The sequence below is a fragment of the Mustelus asterias genome, chromosome 4 (genome assembly GCF_964213995.1).
Source record: "Mustelus asterias chromosome 4, sMusAst1.hap1.1, whole genome shotgun sequence".
Classification (NCBI taxonomy): Eukaryota; Metazoa; Chordata; class Chondrichthyes; order Carcharhiniformes; family Triakidae; genus Mustelus; species Mustelus asterias.
In genome coordinates, this window is record NC_135804.1 from 109,235,776 (window position 1) to 109,254,005 (window position 18,230).

General features: G+C 41.8%; 1 protein-coding gene across 11 annotated transcripts in view; it reads right to left on the reverse strand.

The window, feature by feature from the left end:
• The window catches only part of LOC144492932 (ATP-binding cassette sub-family C member 5-like), a 179,325-nt gene that overhangs the window by 111,847 nt on the left and 49,248 nt on the right, over nucleotides 1–18,230 (reverse strand). For 8 of the 11 annotated variants that reach the window (XM_078211589.1, XM_078211581.1, XM_078211582.1 and 5 more), the window contains 4 exons: nucleotides 14,946–15,101; nucleotides 10,057–10,204; nucleotides 5,037–5,270; nucleotides 1,485–1,658 (listed from right to left, as the gene is read on the reverse strand). In XM_078211589.1, coding sequence (XP_078067715.1) covers nucleotides 1,485–1,658; nucleotides 5,037–5,270; nucleotides 10,057–10,204; nucleotides 14,946–15,061 — 672 coding nt within the window. In that variant the 5' untranslated portion in view covers nucleotides 15,062–15,101. The remainder of the gene's footprint in view (nucleotides 1–1,484; nucleotides 1,659–5,036; nucleotides 5,271–10,056; nucleotides 10,205–14,945; nucleotides 15,102–18,230) is intronic. The other 3 variants (XM_078211591.1, XM_078211586.1, XM_078211585.1) reach the window with 1 other exon arrangement.

Consider the following 18,230-nt stretch of genomic DNA (forward strand, 5'->3'; position numbering starts at 1 on the left):
GAAGGGTTTGACCTATGAAGAAAAGTTGAACTTACACTCATTGAGTTTAGAAAAATGAGAGGTGATCTATTGATTTAAGATTTAACAGAATAGACGCTGAGAGGATGTTTCCCATCATGGGGTTATCTAGAAAAAAGGGGCACAGTTTCAGAACCAAGGCATTAAAAACAAAGATGAGAATGAATTTCACCTTTCAGAGAATTGTTAATTTTTGGAATTCCCTATCCCACAGATCAGTGGTGGCTGGTCATTGAGTATATTCAACTTTGTATTGACAGATTTTTATCGAGAAGGAGGTCAAGGGTGCAGGCAAGTGGGGAGGGGATTAGGCAGGCAGGAAACTAGAGTTGAGGCTATGATAAGATCAGACCCGATCATTCTGGATTGATGGGTTAAATGGCCTATTCTTTCTTCTGTTCCTTGATGTCTTTAGTTTCTTTAGTGGTTTCTTCCATTGTGTAAAGAGCATCTCAGTCACCTAACAATCTACTGTTTTTCTTTTCAGTAGATAACAGTCCGTTTCATCAATACCTCTTTTTCTTTCCCCAACACTGTGCTCTGATTCTCGTAAAATGCTTCTTCACCTTTTCTTTCTCAGTTCTGAGGAGGGGCTAAGTCAAAACATTAATTTCTTCTCTCTACAGACGTTGATTGGTCTGTGTGTTTCCAATATTTCATTTTTATTTCAGATTTCTAGAATTTGCATCTTTTAAATTTTTGGTTTACAATTTTCATTTTCAGACCATTTTATCCTGGAGCTTCTCACTCACGTTCACCAGGCCTCTCAGCAGCAAACATGGGAGAGAAATAGCCCATGAATGGAGGAGCAGCTCCTTGCAGAATCTGTCAACTCCGCCTATTTTTACTTTGAACACTGCCCAAGGGCCAAATAGAAACTCTTGGCAGGCCAGACTCTGGCCCACCCGCCATATGGTGGACAACTCTGTTCTACATTAACCCATGCAACCTAAGCACTGCCTTTTAAAGTTTAGATTTCAAGAACAAAAAGGGAGATTTATGATTCCCCAGGCAGATTTCCTTTAACAGGTGATATTGTAACAAATGTAGATTTGATGAGACAAAGAACCAGAGAAAATCAGCAAGAAAACAACAAGATAGGAAGAACACAGATTGGCAGAGTAAAATTGAAAGGTTTGGAAAAGCTTGTGAGCAAAATAACCAAAAGAGAAAGCATTTTCAAGAAATGAACAATGGAATGTGCACAGGACTACTGTGTTTCCATGTCCTTTTTATAACAACAATCTAGTTAAGCACTCAGCTCATTACACCTGCCTCTGAACCCAAAATATAGCTACTGCAAGCCATTGCCTCAACTCAATTTCATAAGAATTTATCTTTAATAACTTAATATGAAATGCGAACAGAAAAATAGACATTCCTTCTCTATTATTTTTACCTATATTCCCCCACTAATCTAACCCACCAGAAATAAAAGAGTGGAAAAACTTATGTACAGTGCCTACCAGGAATGGATATATAAGAAAGAAAACAGCTGATCCCAGCAGGGCAGTAGGTCCGAGGAACAATGCAGTGTAGATGATTCCAAGTATGGCGACAAGGGGGCCTCCCGTCAACATGGAACCCACAGAGGCCACTTCAAAGAGACGCTGTCCATCGTTTGAACAGATATTCACCAACTGAAAGAGAATGACAAACTCAATGTTCAAATCTACAACACCATAATGGAAACTTGTCAGCTAGTTTATAATTCCCTATGCAATTGAATCGTCAGAGTTGAAAAGTTTAGTCATAGAAATAACTGTTCAAGATCAGAACTTGAAAACTGAGGATTTTTTAAAAATTCATTCGTGGGACATGGGCATTGCTGGCTGACCAGCATTTATTCCCATCCCTAGTTGCCCTTGAGAAGGTGGTGGTGAGCTGCCTTCTTGAATCGCTGCAATCCATGTGCTGTGGGTTGACCCACAATGCTGTCAGGGAGGATGTTCCAGGATTTTGAGCCAGCGACTGCGAAGGAATGGCGATATATTTCCAAGTCAGGATGGTGAGTCGCTTGGAGGGGAACTTGCAGGTGGTGGTGTTCCCATGTATCTGCTGCCTTGTCCTTTTCGATGGAAGTGGTCTTGGGTTTGGAAGGTGCTGTTTAAGGATCTTTGGTGAATTGCTGCAGTGCATCTTGTAGATAGGACACACTGTTGCTACAGAGCAGTGGTGGTTGAGGGATTGAATGTTTGTAGCAGGCTGCTTTGTCCTGGATGGTGACAAGCTTCTTGAGTGTTGTTGGAGCTGCACCCATACAGGCAAGTGGGGAGTATTCCATCACACTCCTGACTTGTGCCTTGTAGATGGTGGATAGGCTTTGGGGAGTCAGGAGATGAGTTACTTTCCGCAGTATTCCTTAATGGAAGTTGAGCTGGAGGAAAGGGAATGGAAATGGAGAGGTTTGGACAGATAATCAAAAACACAGAAGGAAGCAGGAAGGATGAAGAACGGGCTGACAGTAAAGAATTCCAGAGGGCAGGTGTATAAGCACTGAACAGGTGGCCATTGTAAGCCAATGTATTAGTTACTTTCTTTTAGTGTATTAAATACCTTAAAACTATCTAACAGTTTCTTTATTTCTTTAGTATTAATTAATGTAGACCAGTTGTGGTGTAACCCTGTGTGTGGAGTCTGTCTCATGGTGGTAAACCTGGTGCATCGAGATGAAAGAAGTGCCCAGATTGAAGATATCTCAAGAACTGTACTGAACTGAAGTGTTGGCTCAAAACACAAAGCATGATGGTCAATTTAGTCAAGTCAAAGTCTTGCCAGAATTAGCAAGATCTGCAAAATGAATTAAACTGTACAGGAAAACTGGCCTCAAACTGTGAGAAAGACCTCTTTTGTGCTCATTAGAGGTAATAAATATGCCTGTCTGTACCAGCCTGGAGATTGATAATAGTGTAAGAGATAACATACTGGAGTCAGGCTAATTCTATTCCTTCAAGCAAGGCCTTGAGATAAGAACAAGGGAAAAGACACTGATGTAATTGAAAACCAATTAAATGAGCTAAAAAAACAGGTATTACCTTCTATTGCGCAGGACCATAGCAAATAAATGTACAAAGCAAGAGTTCACAAATACTTCTTTGTTGCAGTGGGTTAGACTGACTCAGTCACTCAGAAGTCGTGCATGGATTCTATCAGCAGATTGACCATTGGGACCGGCTCCAACTATCAGGAAAGCTTAACAATGCATATTATCGTGAGTATGTACTGTTGCTCAATGGTTTAATAAGGGTCTATCACATTTGATGGAACTCTTCCAAGATGTTGTATGTCATTGAAATTCAGAGTAGAGATAGAAAAACCTTTAGATCAGGTAGAGGATCTGACACATCAATGAAGTAATTAAAGAAGTGAGGGATGGCAGGTCTGGTCTGGTGTTAGAGGAATGTTGAGTTTATGCAAGGACATGAAACAAGGAGAACTCATGGGGAGGGGATTCTCTGCACTCCGCGGTGTGTTTCTTGGCGACAGGAGGCGGCCCACCATTGGCCGGCAGTGGGATCAGAAGATCCTGCTCTGCTTTGGGATTTCCCTTTGAATCCATCCTCTACTGCGGGTTTCCTAGCAGCGAGGTATCGCTGTCAGCGGGACTGGCGAGGACAGCCAGAAAATTCTGGCCATAGTAATGATGCCTTGAAGAGATTCAAAAATGAAATCAATAATTTTGAAATTCTCACTCTGGCGCAAGGAAGCCAGAGGTATTTCGAAAACAAAAAGTGAATGAAATGTAAGGCTTGGTGCACAAGACGTGGGCTGAAGTGATTTGAGTGAGCTGGAACTTGTGGAGGATTGCTGCAGGGAAACCAACTGGAAGACTGTTGCAAAGGTCAAGCTTGAGGCAATGAAATAAGAAAGTTAAGAGAGAATGCCACGGTCGACTCAGTCACTGCTCTTCCCATTCCGTACATCACAACCTTAGCTGTCATTGTCTGTGACTGGTAATTGTTCTTAATTTTTCTCATGTCTCCTATTACCCCATGTAAATATGATATAAGTCATTTAACTATCTCCTGTTTTTCGCCTAAGCTCTTTATGGCTTTTTCTATTTCTTTTGAGTGTACGTACAACAGTTTGTATTTTCTTTGCCCCTCCTTCTGTTGTCAAGGTTATGGGTCTTAGAAGGGGTTGTTCATGATCTGGACTTACTGATAATGATGGAGGCAAGGCTATTGGTAAACTTTACTTTTTATTCAACATTATATTAACTGTATAATAAAGGCGTAACACAGGGCTCTACATAGAACTATCTCTCTCCGTGCTCAGCTGTCATGTGGTCTTATGTAGACTATATATATAAAATGCTCCTTACTTTCTTGCCTCTACCTTCCGACCTTTGTCCCATTCTCCCCTCCCTCATTTTTGTCTCTCTCCCACCTGCTAGTTTTATTTCCCTCCCTTTGGCCAGGATTTTCTGACCCCAGCACAGTGAGTCTCACATGGTGGATACAGAGAACGAGCCAAAAGTCCATTCACTTCAGTGGGCCCGGAAGATCCTGCCGGCAGGTGAGGCAGGAAGATCCTGCCTCTACAGTTTCTCTCTTACTTACTCTCAATTTCATTTTTTTCTCTTGCTTTTGTATTTCACTGTTTTTAAACTTCCCTTTTCTCCTTCCTATTATTCAGTCCTCAGTTTATCTCTGCGATAGCTATCTTCTCGTTTTATTTTACTGGAAAGGGAGCAGCAGAGATCAAGGCCTTAAGCAAACTCAGGTCTCAAATTTAAACAAAGTCAAGGAAAAAGTTGTTGAAATAAAATTTTACAGGACAGTTGAAGCTGAATGATGCCCAAGACTTTCTTGAAAGTGCTGGATGGATATAGTAATGTTAGTAATTCTGAGGGAAGAATTTCATTGTGTGATTTTCCTTACTAAAAATTCTGTTTCAGATGCTCCCCATCACATGAGCATTAAAATAGATACATCGATATGTTCATATAGATATATATTTGTATCTATATTTATATAGAGCATGTTTTTATAAGCAACATATAAAGAAATGCTTACTTCTCCAACTGTCACTTCTTTTGTGTTCCGTAGCTTAAGAATTTTTTCAAAGGCCAGAGTAAGTAATGCTCCACGGAGTCGAGTTCCAGTTCGATAGTTTAAAGCCCAGGTCAAAGCAAATGACCATGAACGTACCAGCTCTGCTATAAAAATGCCCAACACTAAGAGCAGCCCATATTGAAGGTTTGATTCCGAGGCCTGAGCATACTCCAAAAGTTTCCTAATGACAAGGGCCTGTTGGAAAAGCATAAAGCTGCAATATAATTCTATTCTAGATCATGGCAAATACTTTGCAAGATAATGAATTGTTAATCTGCATTTTATTTATTTGAATAGATTTAGCACAAGGAGTACACATAGCAGTGCAAAGTGACACTGAAAAAAAGACAAGACCAGAATATCTTTAGATAAGAATTGTAAATTCAATACAAGATGTCATGGTTTCAATTGGAAGACTATACAAGAACAATATTATTTTGTAATTTCATTTTTTGTTTAACAATATAACTGTTGCTGACTTTTCGGCAGCACATTGGTCAGGGGGGAAGAGTTATTTCTAAAGTTCTATATAAATCATAAAAGCTAGTTCCTGAAAACAGGCATCACATCTGTTTTCCTTCACTGAAGTTGTCAAGAGCAGAGAGATAGATGTAATTTCAAAATTGAATGCACACAAAATAGCTTTTTTTAAAAAAAAGATTATTCATTGGCAAGGCCAGCACTTATTGCCATGCACAACTGCCCTGGAACTGAATGACTTGCTAGCCCATTTCAGATGGCATTTAAGAGTCAACCACATTGCTATGGCTCTGGAATCACACGTAAACCAGATTCAGTAAAGACAGCAGATTTCCTTTCCCAAAGGGTCATTCATGAACTAGCTGGGTTTTTACAATAATCAACAATGATTTCATGGCCATCATTAGACTTTTAAAGATCCAAAGGTGTGGCTGAAGTGCAAGCAAAAAATGAGGAGTAGCCCCTTTAGATATTGGAAAAGGGCTGCAACCTCTCACACTGAACATAAATGAGGAACACAATTTCTTCAAGGCTGCAGAACACACAGCTAGCCTGGGAATCCGTGAACCAACATAACCTTCTATTGCATGGGACGGTGGCATTCAACACCCTCCATACCAACTCCCCAATGAAGGGAGGATTCTCGTATAGACCACCATTGAGGTCCCCTGCCTCCTCCAGATGACAGGATAGGATGTTACGGCATGTTCAACGAGAGCAAGGAAGTGAATGTTGTGCAGCAGCAGCCCATACTGGAAACTCCTCCGTGCAGAGTGGACATCATTTAGGTATGGTAGACCTGGCAAAAAAAAACTACGACCTGAAGCCCCCAGTAATTCTCCAGTGATATTGTTTCAAATGGGGAACTTGACACTAAGTTCTTGGCTAGGTTGTGGAAACTAACTGAACACTGTGAATTTGGACCGCTTCTTAATGAGATGTTGTGGGACTGATTGGTAAATGACCTAACCATCCAAAAGAAGCTGTTGGTAGAGTCTACTTTGGACTTTAAAAAAAGTCATTGAGATAGTCTTGTCACTTGAGAATGCAGAAAAAGGGGCTCATGAACTACTAGGGGCATCAGGCAGCATGGTCTTCCAACAAGGGTAGGGACCTCATGCAACCAGTTCTCAATGGAGCGCGCTTGTGTAAATCATGTAGTAAAGGGCCCCATTTCATATAGGAACCCACCAGGCAGTCAAAGAATGGCAGTGCCATCTCCAAGAGTATTAACATACTCCAGAGACATGTAGTTGCCAGTTGATGGATTACTGCAAGCACTGTCAATGGATGCAGCCATGGTGATGTTTCCAGAACAGGCGAAACATGTGCTGCCTAGGAAAAGAGCCAAGGCTGGCACCTGAGCATACCATGCAGGTTTCTCCTCTTCCAGGGACAGGGACACTACAACGGAATTGTACTGGAAAAACATATGTTGCCCCGATAATGGTGGAATCACCAGTAAATGACCATTATTTGAAGATAGAGGTGGACACAGGGGTCACTGTCTCTGTTATAGGAAAATAGACCTATAAGCACCTCCAATCGGGCATCCAACTCCCGAAGTTGGAAGATACAAAGGCTAGGCTAGCCACCTACAGAGGGAACCATTAAAAAATAAAAGGCACCACTGCGGCCCCAGTGGCTTACAGATAGCAATCAGCTGGTTTCCCACTCATTATTGTACAGGGGGCATCGACCAAGCATTATAGGGAGAGATTGACTCCAACAGATTCGACTCAACTGGCTGGAAATCATCAGGCTAGGCGTGGGGGTGGGAGGGGTGCTATATGCTGATATCAGTAGATACCCTGGAGGTTTTCAGGAGGGCCTGGGGAAAATATGGAGCCAACATCTACTTTGACCCCAACGCTACTCCTAGCAAGGCCAGTTTCTTACTCCATGCTGGAGAAGGTGGAAATGGAACTAGGGCACCTAGAAAGCTTGGGTATAACAAGGCCAGTGCAATTTCAGAATGGGCCATGCCCATAGTCCCTGTTCCTCAGCCTGACAAATCAGCTCATCTTTGCAGGGATGATAAACTAATGGTCAATCGGTCCCCAAACTCAATAGCTACACTATGCCCCAAGTCTGTACGCAATCTGTGGTTAGATCTTCTCCAAGTTGGACATGAGTGATGCCTATCTTTAACTTGAATTGGACAATTCCTCCTGGAAATTTGTGACAATCAACACACAAAAGGGACTTACGAGTATACTTGATGCTTTTCGGGACCTCGTCATCTTCCATAGAGTTATGGAGAACATCCATAAAGGGCTCCCCAAGGTAGCAGTGTACTTGGATGATGTCTTGGTCATGGGAGCTTCAGAACAGGAACATCAGGTCAACCTAGAAGTCTTGCAGCAATTCCACAGAGCGGGAGTTTGTTTTTAAGAGGGAAAAATGCAGTTTCCAGGCAGTCAAAATAATCTATTTGGGTACCAATGGTAAGGAGAGGATAAACTAAAGGCCATCAAGGAGGCACTGACCCCAAGGAACACCATAGAGTTAAAATCCTTCCTGGGATTAGTCAATTATTACGGAAAATTTATCCCAAATTTTGCTTCCGTGCTAGTCTCCTTGCACGCCCTACTACTAAAATACCACAGATAGTCTTGTGAAGTTGCACAGGCAAAGGCTATTTCTATGGTTAAATGTTAGTTACTGTTGTTCAACTTACTGGCTCATTTCGACCATTAGAAAGAACTTGTGATTCTTTCCTGTACGGGTTTGGTGCAGTGCTGTTGCATCACTGGAAAGATAGAACGGAGAAGACCATTGCTGGACCCCTTTCAGATGCAGAGCGAAGATATTCTCAAATTGGCAGTCGTATTTGGCATGGATAAGTTTCATCAATAGGTCTACGGTTGACAGTTTTTATATTTACAGACCATAAACCCTTACTGGGCCTCTTTAAAGGGGACAAAGCAATCCTCCCCCCACCCCCGATCATCTCTGCTTGGATACAGCGCTGTGCCTTATTATTGGCGGCCAATGAATATATTCTGGAACACCGACCTGGGACCTGGATAGCTGATGCGGATGCACTGAGCCACCTCCCATTGGCCATAAGACTGGCTCATTTACCGGCAGTAGAAGAGGTTGTGATGATCCTGAGGGAATCTCAATGAACTGAAGAAATACTGTCCAAATTATAATTTGTATTATATAAAATTAAAACATTGTGGACGCACATCAGTCACTCCTGAGTTTCTTTTACTTATGCCCCAATTAAAACTATCTGCCAATTAGCAGATCATAAATCCAAATCAAGCTCAGTAAAAAGTACAGGTTGTTTTATTCAAAATCAGAGTACAAAGAGCATCATAAAAATAAATATTGATTTTCTTCTTTGGTCTGAAAAATTAATAGAATTCTATCATTCAATAAGAATATGTTGAGTACTGTTATTACTTTATTTTTCATGGAATGTAGGTGTCACTGGCTAGACCAGTATTTATTGCTCATCCCTTATTTTTCTTGAGAAGGTGGTGGTAAGCCACCTTCTTGAACCAATACAGTCCATGTTTTGTAAGAACACTCACAGTGCTGTTCGGGAGTTCCTGGGTTTTGATCCAGTGGCAGTGAAGGAACAGCAATATAGTTCCAGGTCAGGATGGTGTATCGCTTGGAAAGGAACTTGAAGATGGTGATGTTCTCATGCATCTGCTGCCCTGTCCTTCTCGGTGATAGAGGTTTTGGGTTTGAAAGGTATTGTCAAAGGAGCCTTGGTGAGTTGCTGCAGTGCATCTTGCAAATGGCACACGACTGCCACGATGCCACTGCGTCAGTGGTAGAGGCAGTGAATGTTAAGGTGGTGGATGGGGTACTAATCATGTGGACTGCTTTGTTCTGGATGGTGTTGAGCTTCTTGAGTAATGTTCGAGCTGCATTCATTCAAGCAAGTGGAGAGTATTCCATCACACTCCTGATTTGTGCCTTGTAGATGATGGACAGGCTTTGGGGAGTCATGAGGTGAATTTCAAAGAGTGAGACAATCTCTAGCCTTCAAGTATATTAGAATTCTCATCAGAAATTCCACAAACATTCTTACTTCTTCACATTTGAAAGTGCTATTATTCATCCTTATTTTGCTCAAATGAATAATTTTCCCTTATTATTACAAACTCAGTTATTTACATCAGAAAGACTTTCAAGCAGGATTTTAAAGAATCTTCTGAAAGGACTTAACATTCACTGTAATTTATGCATTGGCACTGGTTTGATCTGTTATAGTAACACAAAATTCCTAAAAGCAAAAATGGAACAGAAATTCAACATCTGTCCTGCTAAATTTCTATTTTTTTGAAAAAATATTTTTTCACGCCAACTATCGCTGTCCATAATAAAGACATTTTGCATCTTGAAAGTACTTGAGTGCTTAAAACTATACCAAAATGAAATTCAAATGCTGATACTGTCTGCAGTATCTGGTTTGTTTGAGCAGACCTCATAGTACAACCCATATCTCAGAAAGTTCAACAGCGAAAATATCACTCACAGGACCAACAAAGCTAGCTAGCATTGTAATCATCAGACAACCAACAGCGATGAAGGCGCGTGTTTGACAGAACCGCCATGCTACTCGTCCCAGTGAAGCCTTCTCTCGTCCGTGCTTTGTCAGTTCATCTTGCCACAGCTTCTCAAATCTGCAATTATCAATAGATTTGACTAGGAGATTTTCGCAGTAACTTCATTGCAGTGTTAATATAAGCCTATTTGTGACATTAATAAATAAACTTTAAAAGATTTGAACAGACTAGGAAGTTGAAATAATGTAGGCAAGTTTTATTTAAGTGTTTTGAAGAAACACAAAAGGCTCTATCAATTAGTGCAGACGCTGTTCTAACACAATTTAAGAAGCAGGTTTGTATAAGAAACTTGTAAACTCAGTTGTATATAAATATCGTGGGGGCGATCTTACCATCTTGCCCCGCCGGTCGATGGGCAAGGAAAGCCAATAAGATTGAGAGAAAGCCAAGAAATCAGGTCCGCGCCCGATTTCTCGCCTCTTGCAACCTTACCGACACCAGATATCCAGTGAGATCAGCCTCACGCATGAAAAGGTCATATGAGGGGGTGGGCAATCGGTCCGTGTGGGGGGGAGGGCATCGGCTATGGAGGCCAATTACAGTTGAGGGCAGGCAGTGACAGATAACTGTGTTCTGTGCTATTCCACAGAACAAACAGAGATCCGCACACGCACAGTGGCACTCTCTGCTGCAACCTGTTGGCTTTTGGCCGGCTTAGTATCCGCCCCTCTCCCTACTGGCAGGAAACAGATCTTGCTTAATTTTTTCTTTAAAGTGGGGTAAGATTCGATTTTTAACTCACCCAAAAAAGCACAATTAGCTCCTGCTCGCCCATGGCCCAGTTGATACCCTTAAAAGGCCAATTAAGGATCACAAGGCCCTCCTTTTGGCCCCACTAGGATTCTTCCTATGGTGTGGAAGGCTGATGCCAAGTGTGCAGGTGAAACCAAGCAAGGCAGAGGTAACTCAATTTCAGGCTCCTTGTATCTTGTGGCCATCATGGAAACCCCCCATCCCCTTGCAAACCTCCTCAAGATATTCCAGCCCCAGCCCATTTCCCCTCCCTTGTCCTGTCCACTCTCCAAACCAGAGCCTTTCAACCTGGCCCTGGAAAAACCCCAGACTTTAAGGGTTGACAGTGGTGTAGTGCTAATGTCACTGGGCGAGCAATGCCCTGGTTAATGCCCTAGGGACATGCCCTGGGGAAAATCTGGAATTGAAATCTCATCTCAGAAAAATAACAATTAAATCATTCTTGTTATAAGAGCCTATGGTTCACTAATGTCCTTACTAATGTATCGCTGACCTTCAGAACTCGCTGTAGTCTCAGCAGTGGCCACTGCTCCTGGAGGTGCCCCTAGGACTAGAGATCTGCATTTGATTTGATTGGCCAGCAGCTCTCAAAGGAAGAGTGGTGGCACAGTGGTTAGCACTGCAGTCTCACAGCACCAGCGACCCGGGTTCGATTCTTGGCTTGGGTCTATGTGGAGTCTGCATGTTCTCCCCATGTCTGTGTGGGTTTCCTCCGAGTGCTCCGGTTTCCTCACACAGTCCAAAAGACGTGCTAGTTAGGTGCACTGGCCATGCTAAATTCTCCCTCAGTGTACCCGAACAGGCGCCGGAGTGTAGCGACTAGGGGATTTTCACAGTAACTTCACTGCAGTGTTAATGTAAGCTACTTGTAACATTAATAAATAAACTTTTTTTAAAAAAGCTAATTAATAGACTGATGGTCATAAATGGCTGCAAAGTGAGCCTGCCCCCTGGGTAAAATTCAGCCCCACATGTGGCCTTGATGCCTCAGTCAAATAGATTGGAAAATTTCCTATGTCAAAAAGATACAATAAAGTAACTAGCATTGTAGAACTATACCCTAGTAAGTAGATAGTGCATTTAGGAGAGGAGTCAGAAGCATATTGGAAGAGATTTTTTTTAAGTCAATGAGAATTAAACATTTATTAAAAGTTTTAAGAGGAAAATCTCTTAAAAGCCTTCATTGTTGCAAATCTACATTTTGAATGTTTATGCTCATGCAGGGATTGGAAAATGGTTTCTACTCGGGGAACCCTTCAAAACCATGAGGGCACCCTACATCACCATGATGAACTGTCAAGTTAAGTATAGCATTGTTGATATGTCTATATATATGCTACTTCAACAATGTACTTTAACCTCAGCTTCAGAAGATCATTCATTTAGGCTAATTCCAAAGGTGAAAAGACCGTGTCTGAATCCACTGTCACTCAGGATTTATTTTTCTTCATTAAAAAAAAGGTTTCAATAAGATGGTGAGCAGATATTCTATCAATTCCAGTTCTCATAAATACCTTATGGAGAAAAAAAATCAACAAAAATAAAGAAGTGTTGTTTGGTGTGACAAATTTATTACTACTGTGACAAATTTATTACTACTGTCTGGTTGATCTGATTCTTTATTATTATTGTCTGGTTGTAAGCGATAACCAAGCAGTTTTAGGATATAAATGTAGTCATTGGTAAGTGATATCAATGACCAAAATCAAGCCGAGTAGGTAAATGGAGAGTTACGACAATGTTTAGTAGCAAAGCAAACAGACTGAGCAAAATGTAGGTCAAAATGTTGTTGTTATTTCTCTTCCAAGCACAAGGCAGACATTCATAAGTTCCCACTTTTTTTTTTCCCCCAAGAACAAGTTGCTAGCCTGTCACCAGATGCTTTTAGCTTGAGGGGCGTCACTAAATGCTTAAGAAGCGTTGACTGTCCAAGTGAGCTATCTCACTATAATTAATAATTAACAGATGTTTCTGTAGCCATTAAATTTTACTCGACTGGACCTTATTTGTATCTTGCATCTGGTTAAAAAACAATTTCTTTTAGGATTTCTCTGATCAATTAGCAGTTGCACTAAGGAAAATTATTGACCAGACTAGCTCATCATAAACACAAGTTCGGTTGGCAAACAAAAGATAACCATAATAAAAATTGCAAGAATACTGTTACAAAGGAACAGTAAGATTTCAAGATAAGAGGGCAAAATAACGGCAAAATAACGATACAGTCACCAAAGGAAAGTGTTTGAAAACTGATTATCTATCAGTGTGAAAATGTTTCATGCAGAACAGCTAATGTGTCCTCAGTCAACTCTCCCCTGGAAAATGTGGGTTCCAGACAATAACTTAATTCTGAGTATGAATAAATTCAGCCTACACCCACCTAGCTCTAACATTTCCTGTGAAAATGACAGTTGGAAGTCTCCAAAATATGCTAACAAAACATTTATTACGAGGTTTAATCATCCTAATTTTATAGTGTGACTCATACTGCACCACAGCAGAACATAGGAACCTAACAATCTTGAAATCTGGGCTCCATGTATTCTTTAAAATCTTTTACTCCATCCTTAAAGTTACAAAGCCAATGCTTAAAACGGACTGGGCAAACCCAAATCCATTCCTTGTGCTTGCACCAAAAACCAAATTCAAAATCCAATTCAATCCAGTTCATGTGCCCCACAACAGAGATAAATAAGATCCAAGCTGAAAAGACAGGGCATTGCACCCCATTTTGGTCTTGATCACAACCAAAGGCTCCATATATGTGCCTTTCAAAGAAATCCTTTTTCAATTTTCAAGATTAAGCAATAGCTTGTGAAATGAGGCCTGATGGGAATTGTTTAGTCACTGTGGAAACAATGTTAATCCCGTACTTCCTTTCATCTCAAAGCCTTTTTTCAAAATTGTAAAACACATATCCAACATTAAAAGTAACTATTTGTAACTTCCTTTCTGTCAAAAGATGGCCGTAAAATGCCAACATGTGACAAACAAGTTCACAGTTTTATACATTTATACGAGTTTTTTGTGGATCTGAGGAGTAGGACGGATAAGCCAGCAAATGTAGTCTATTTGGATTTCTAAAAGGCATTTGCTAAGGCGCCACATAAAAGATTACTATACAAGAGCTCATAGTGTTGGGGGTATATTGGATGGATAGAGGATTGGCTAACAGAAAACAGACTGTTGCAATAACTGGGTCATTTAACCTTGGCATAATGTAACTAGTAGGGTGCTATAGAATCAGTGCCGGGAACCCAACTATTTCCAATTTATATTAATGTCTTGGATGAAGAGGCAGAGTATATTGTAACCAAATTTGTTGATGATACCTCGGTAGGAAAGCAAGTTATGAGAAGGGCACTAGGGGGAATTTCACCTAAATTGGAACGAAGTGTTCACACCAGCTGGAAAGCGAGAATGTTTCCAGCGGGCGCTGGCAGTGTCTGTCAGTGGCATTCATCTACTTGAAAGATGTAAATGAGCTCCTCTTGGGGGACCCGCCAGCCAGCCCCACTGTTCAGAGAGTTTTTAAAGGGTCCCCTCTTTGTTCTGTCATTCACACATTCCGATCTCTTAATAGATGCTCTTAGCACCTTTCTCAGCCTTTATCATCACCATTTACATTCCCATTGTCCAATTACAACATCCTCCCCAAACCCACCCTTCATAATACAAATCTTGGCCTTTTTTTGTCTTTAGCTCTGACAAAGAGTCATCTTGATGAAGGGGCATCCGCACCCTTTGGGGGAGAGTGGGGCGGGCAGTTGGGTGCTCTGTGGGGCAGTTGGGGTAGTGGCAAGGGGGACGGTGTGACAGTGATTTGAGTGGTCAGTTCTGGAGTTACTCAGGTGTTAGGCTAGCCTTTTTCAGTTTAACGTTTCCTGGGAAATAATTTTGTTGAGTATATCAGATCTGTCTGAAGTCTACGACTCTCGCTCGTAGTCAACACTGTTTCTCAATCTCCTTGATATGAAGTTACTAAATCAGGATGGAAAAATGCAGCAACAAAAGTAAGTTGCCTGGTAATTCTAGAAACTCTTACCGTCGAGAATTTAATTCAGAAGATTCATTTCTAGACAAGTCCCAAAGATCTGTCATTTCCAGCCGAGAATACTTGTAGGCCTTCCATGCTAGTGGAGAAAGCCAGTTTAAGGTCATAAAAGAAAATAGGCCTGAGTTGTCAATTGGATGTTTGTGCCTGAAAGAAAAGGTAGCTTTTAAATTGACATCAGCTGGAAGTTGCCAAACCATTTGACACTAGCTTCTCTGTAAGTTAGGCATTTTAACTAGGGTATATTTTATTACTCTGGATGATCAATATCTTAACCATAATGTATGTTTATTAACAGTAGTAGTAGTATATACAATACCATTGTTTGATACTATTCAGTAGAAGTACAATCAGCAGGATTGTATCCTCCAGAAGCTTTGTGTGTTATACTGAATTGAAGGCAGTAAGTGGAGTTCCACAATAGCATTCACAATGAACACCAACATTACAAGAAATAGAACTTACTGTTTGTAAGGAAGCGATGGCCGAGTGGTATTATTGCTAGACTATTAATCCAGAAACTCAGCTAAATTCTGGGGACCCGAGTTCAAATCCCACCACGGCAGATGGTGGAATTTGAATTCAATAAAAAAAAAATCTGGAATTAAGAATCTACTGATGAATATGAAACCATTGTTGATCGTTGGAAAAACCCTTCTGGTTCATGAACATCCTTTAGGGAAGGAAATCTGCCGTCCTTAGCTGGTCTGGCCTACATGTAACTCCAGAGCCACAGCAATGTGGTTGACTCTCAACTGCCCTCGGGCAACTAGTGATAGGCAATAAATAGAACACCTACAGTGCAGAAAGAGGCCATTCGGCCCATCGAGTCTGCACCGACCACAATCCCAACCAGGCCCTATCCCCGTATCCCTACATATTTACCTGCTAATCCCTCTAACCCTCATATTTACCCGCTAATCCACGCATCCCGGGACACTCAGGGGCAATTTCGCTTGGCCAATCAACCTAACCCGCACATCTTTGGACTGTGGGAGGAAACCGGAGCACCCGGAGGAAACCCACGCAGACACGAGGAGAATGTGCAAACTCCACACAGACAGTGACCCAAGCTGGGAATCGAACCCAGGTCCCTGGAGCTGTGAAGCAGCAGTGCTAACCACTGTGCTACTGTGCTGCCAGCCAGCCAGCCAGCAACACCCATGTCCCACAAATAAATATGTATACACAATAACTAATCCACACCCCCTGTGTCACAACAAACTGTCTCCTCTCACCCCTTTACTTCCAGCATCATGTGAGAATAGACTTTTCAAACATAAAGATGATCAGTTCAGGCTCCTTCTCCTTCAATGCACTGACTACTCTCATCTTTTCACACTCCTGATCTCATTACCCTACAGCATCACCCTTCTTATTAAGTTCACCTTCTCCATTAAACCACCGAGCATAACTTCAGCTGGCTCCTGACACAACTCCATTCACAACTCCACAGCAGCCATTAACATATCTATGAAGTAACATGTAATGTTCTCGCTAAGTAAAAATGGAGATTAATATTGCTGACCTGAGGATATGGGGATTAACTGAAGAAATATGTTGCCATGAAATAACAAGTGCTCCATGGGATAGAGAAAAATATTTCCTTAATTTTCTCAGGGCAGTCAAGGCAAGTATCTATTGAGCAAACCAAAGGCTTCTCTGAGTATTGAAAATAATTTACCTCACCATCAGCATGACAATGAAATGTTGAAAAACACAATACATTTTTTTTAGTTTGATGATCAACAATGTAAATTTTCCTGAGGCAGGACGTGGAAGAACCAAGATGCATTTTGGTTTAAAAGTGTAACCTATTTTGATGCTATTTACTGTGAATAGAGTTTTGATGCCTACAAAGTGATTTAGACACTGATTGACATTGTACCACTTCAAAATTGGTACTTTTGTCTGCTGAGATCCAATGACTGCACACTATGAGCAACAGAAGTACTAGCTGTATGAAACTCTCATTATAATGTCCCAAAATTAGGGCACCATCCCATAATGTGTCTGAAGAATACGACAGATTCTGAGTACCCGCAGTGTTGAAACCTGTTGTCACTTATAAAGAGTTGGCATACTGGGTGAAATTTACAGTGGTGGATGTATTCCTCGCTGCCCCATTACAAATGTCAGCTTAAAACTGGCCGACTTTAAAAATGCCACCTGACAGCAATAACATGCTGGGGCTGTCTAAATGAGCACACAGTGGGACGAGTGGCCCTCAGTGGAAGGAAGTCCCGCCCCCAAGAGCTGCCAGTCTATCTGATTGGCCAGCAGCTCAGTAGTTCTCGCAGTCCCAGCAGTGTGAACACACAGTAATGGGCGCTACTGGGGCTGCAAGCATCTCCTTGGGAGCTAAGCAATGGATCACAGACATACATCATGGTTGCTCTTGAGTTACAAATGCATTTTCCTGCCCATTCCTTATATCCCTTAATTCCCTGAGACTAAAAGCCTGCCTATCTCAGCCTGAAATGTATTCAATGATGGAGCATCCTGAACCGCCTAGGCTAGCAAATTCCAAAGATTTACAATCCTTTGAATGAAGAAATCTCTCCTCACCTCAGTTCTAAATGATCAGCAACTTATCCTGGGATTGTGACCTGTGACTTAGGTTCCTTGATGAATGTAAAAGATATCTCAGCGTCCACCTTATCAATCCCCATCAGAATTTTGTAGGTTGCAATGAGATTGCCTCTTATTCTTCTAAATTCCAGAGAATATAAACCCAATTTACTTGGCCTGACACATGGGCAATCCCCAGATACCACGGATCAATTTAGTGAACATCTGCCATCCCACCTCCAATAAAGGTTAGGATGAAATCTTAAAAGAATTTGACAATCCATTCTGGCGTGGAACTCTCCAGCTCCACTGGCTAGTTTTCTCTCCAGATATGGTCACTTTAACTGCCAAAAAAAAGAATGGGTGTGGTTTGCACCTTCAGTCTGGTGATGTGGGGACACTTATAGAGCCTGGAAACTAATGCTCCCACCAACTCCCCCCCCCCCCCCCCCCCAACCATGGAGATATCTGTGGCCTTCCACCTCATGTGCCACCCCTCCGCTCCCACACCCGCCACCGATCATCCCTGGCATCCCCCCACCTGATCATCGTTGGTATGGGCCCCCTTTCCCCCATCCAATCATCACAGGCATCCCCATCGTCAGTGCACACTGCCCCCCCACCCTCCCTCCACACCACAAATAGATGAGTCGTCTCATGTGAGGCTAGGGCCACCCCTGGCACTTCCAGGTTCGCTAGTGAACC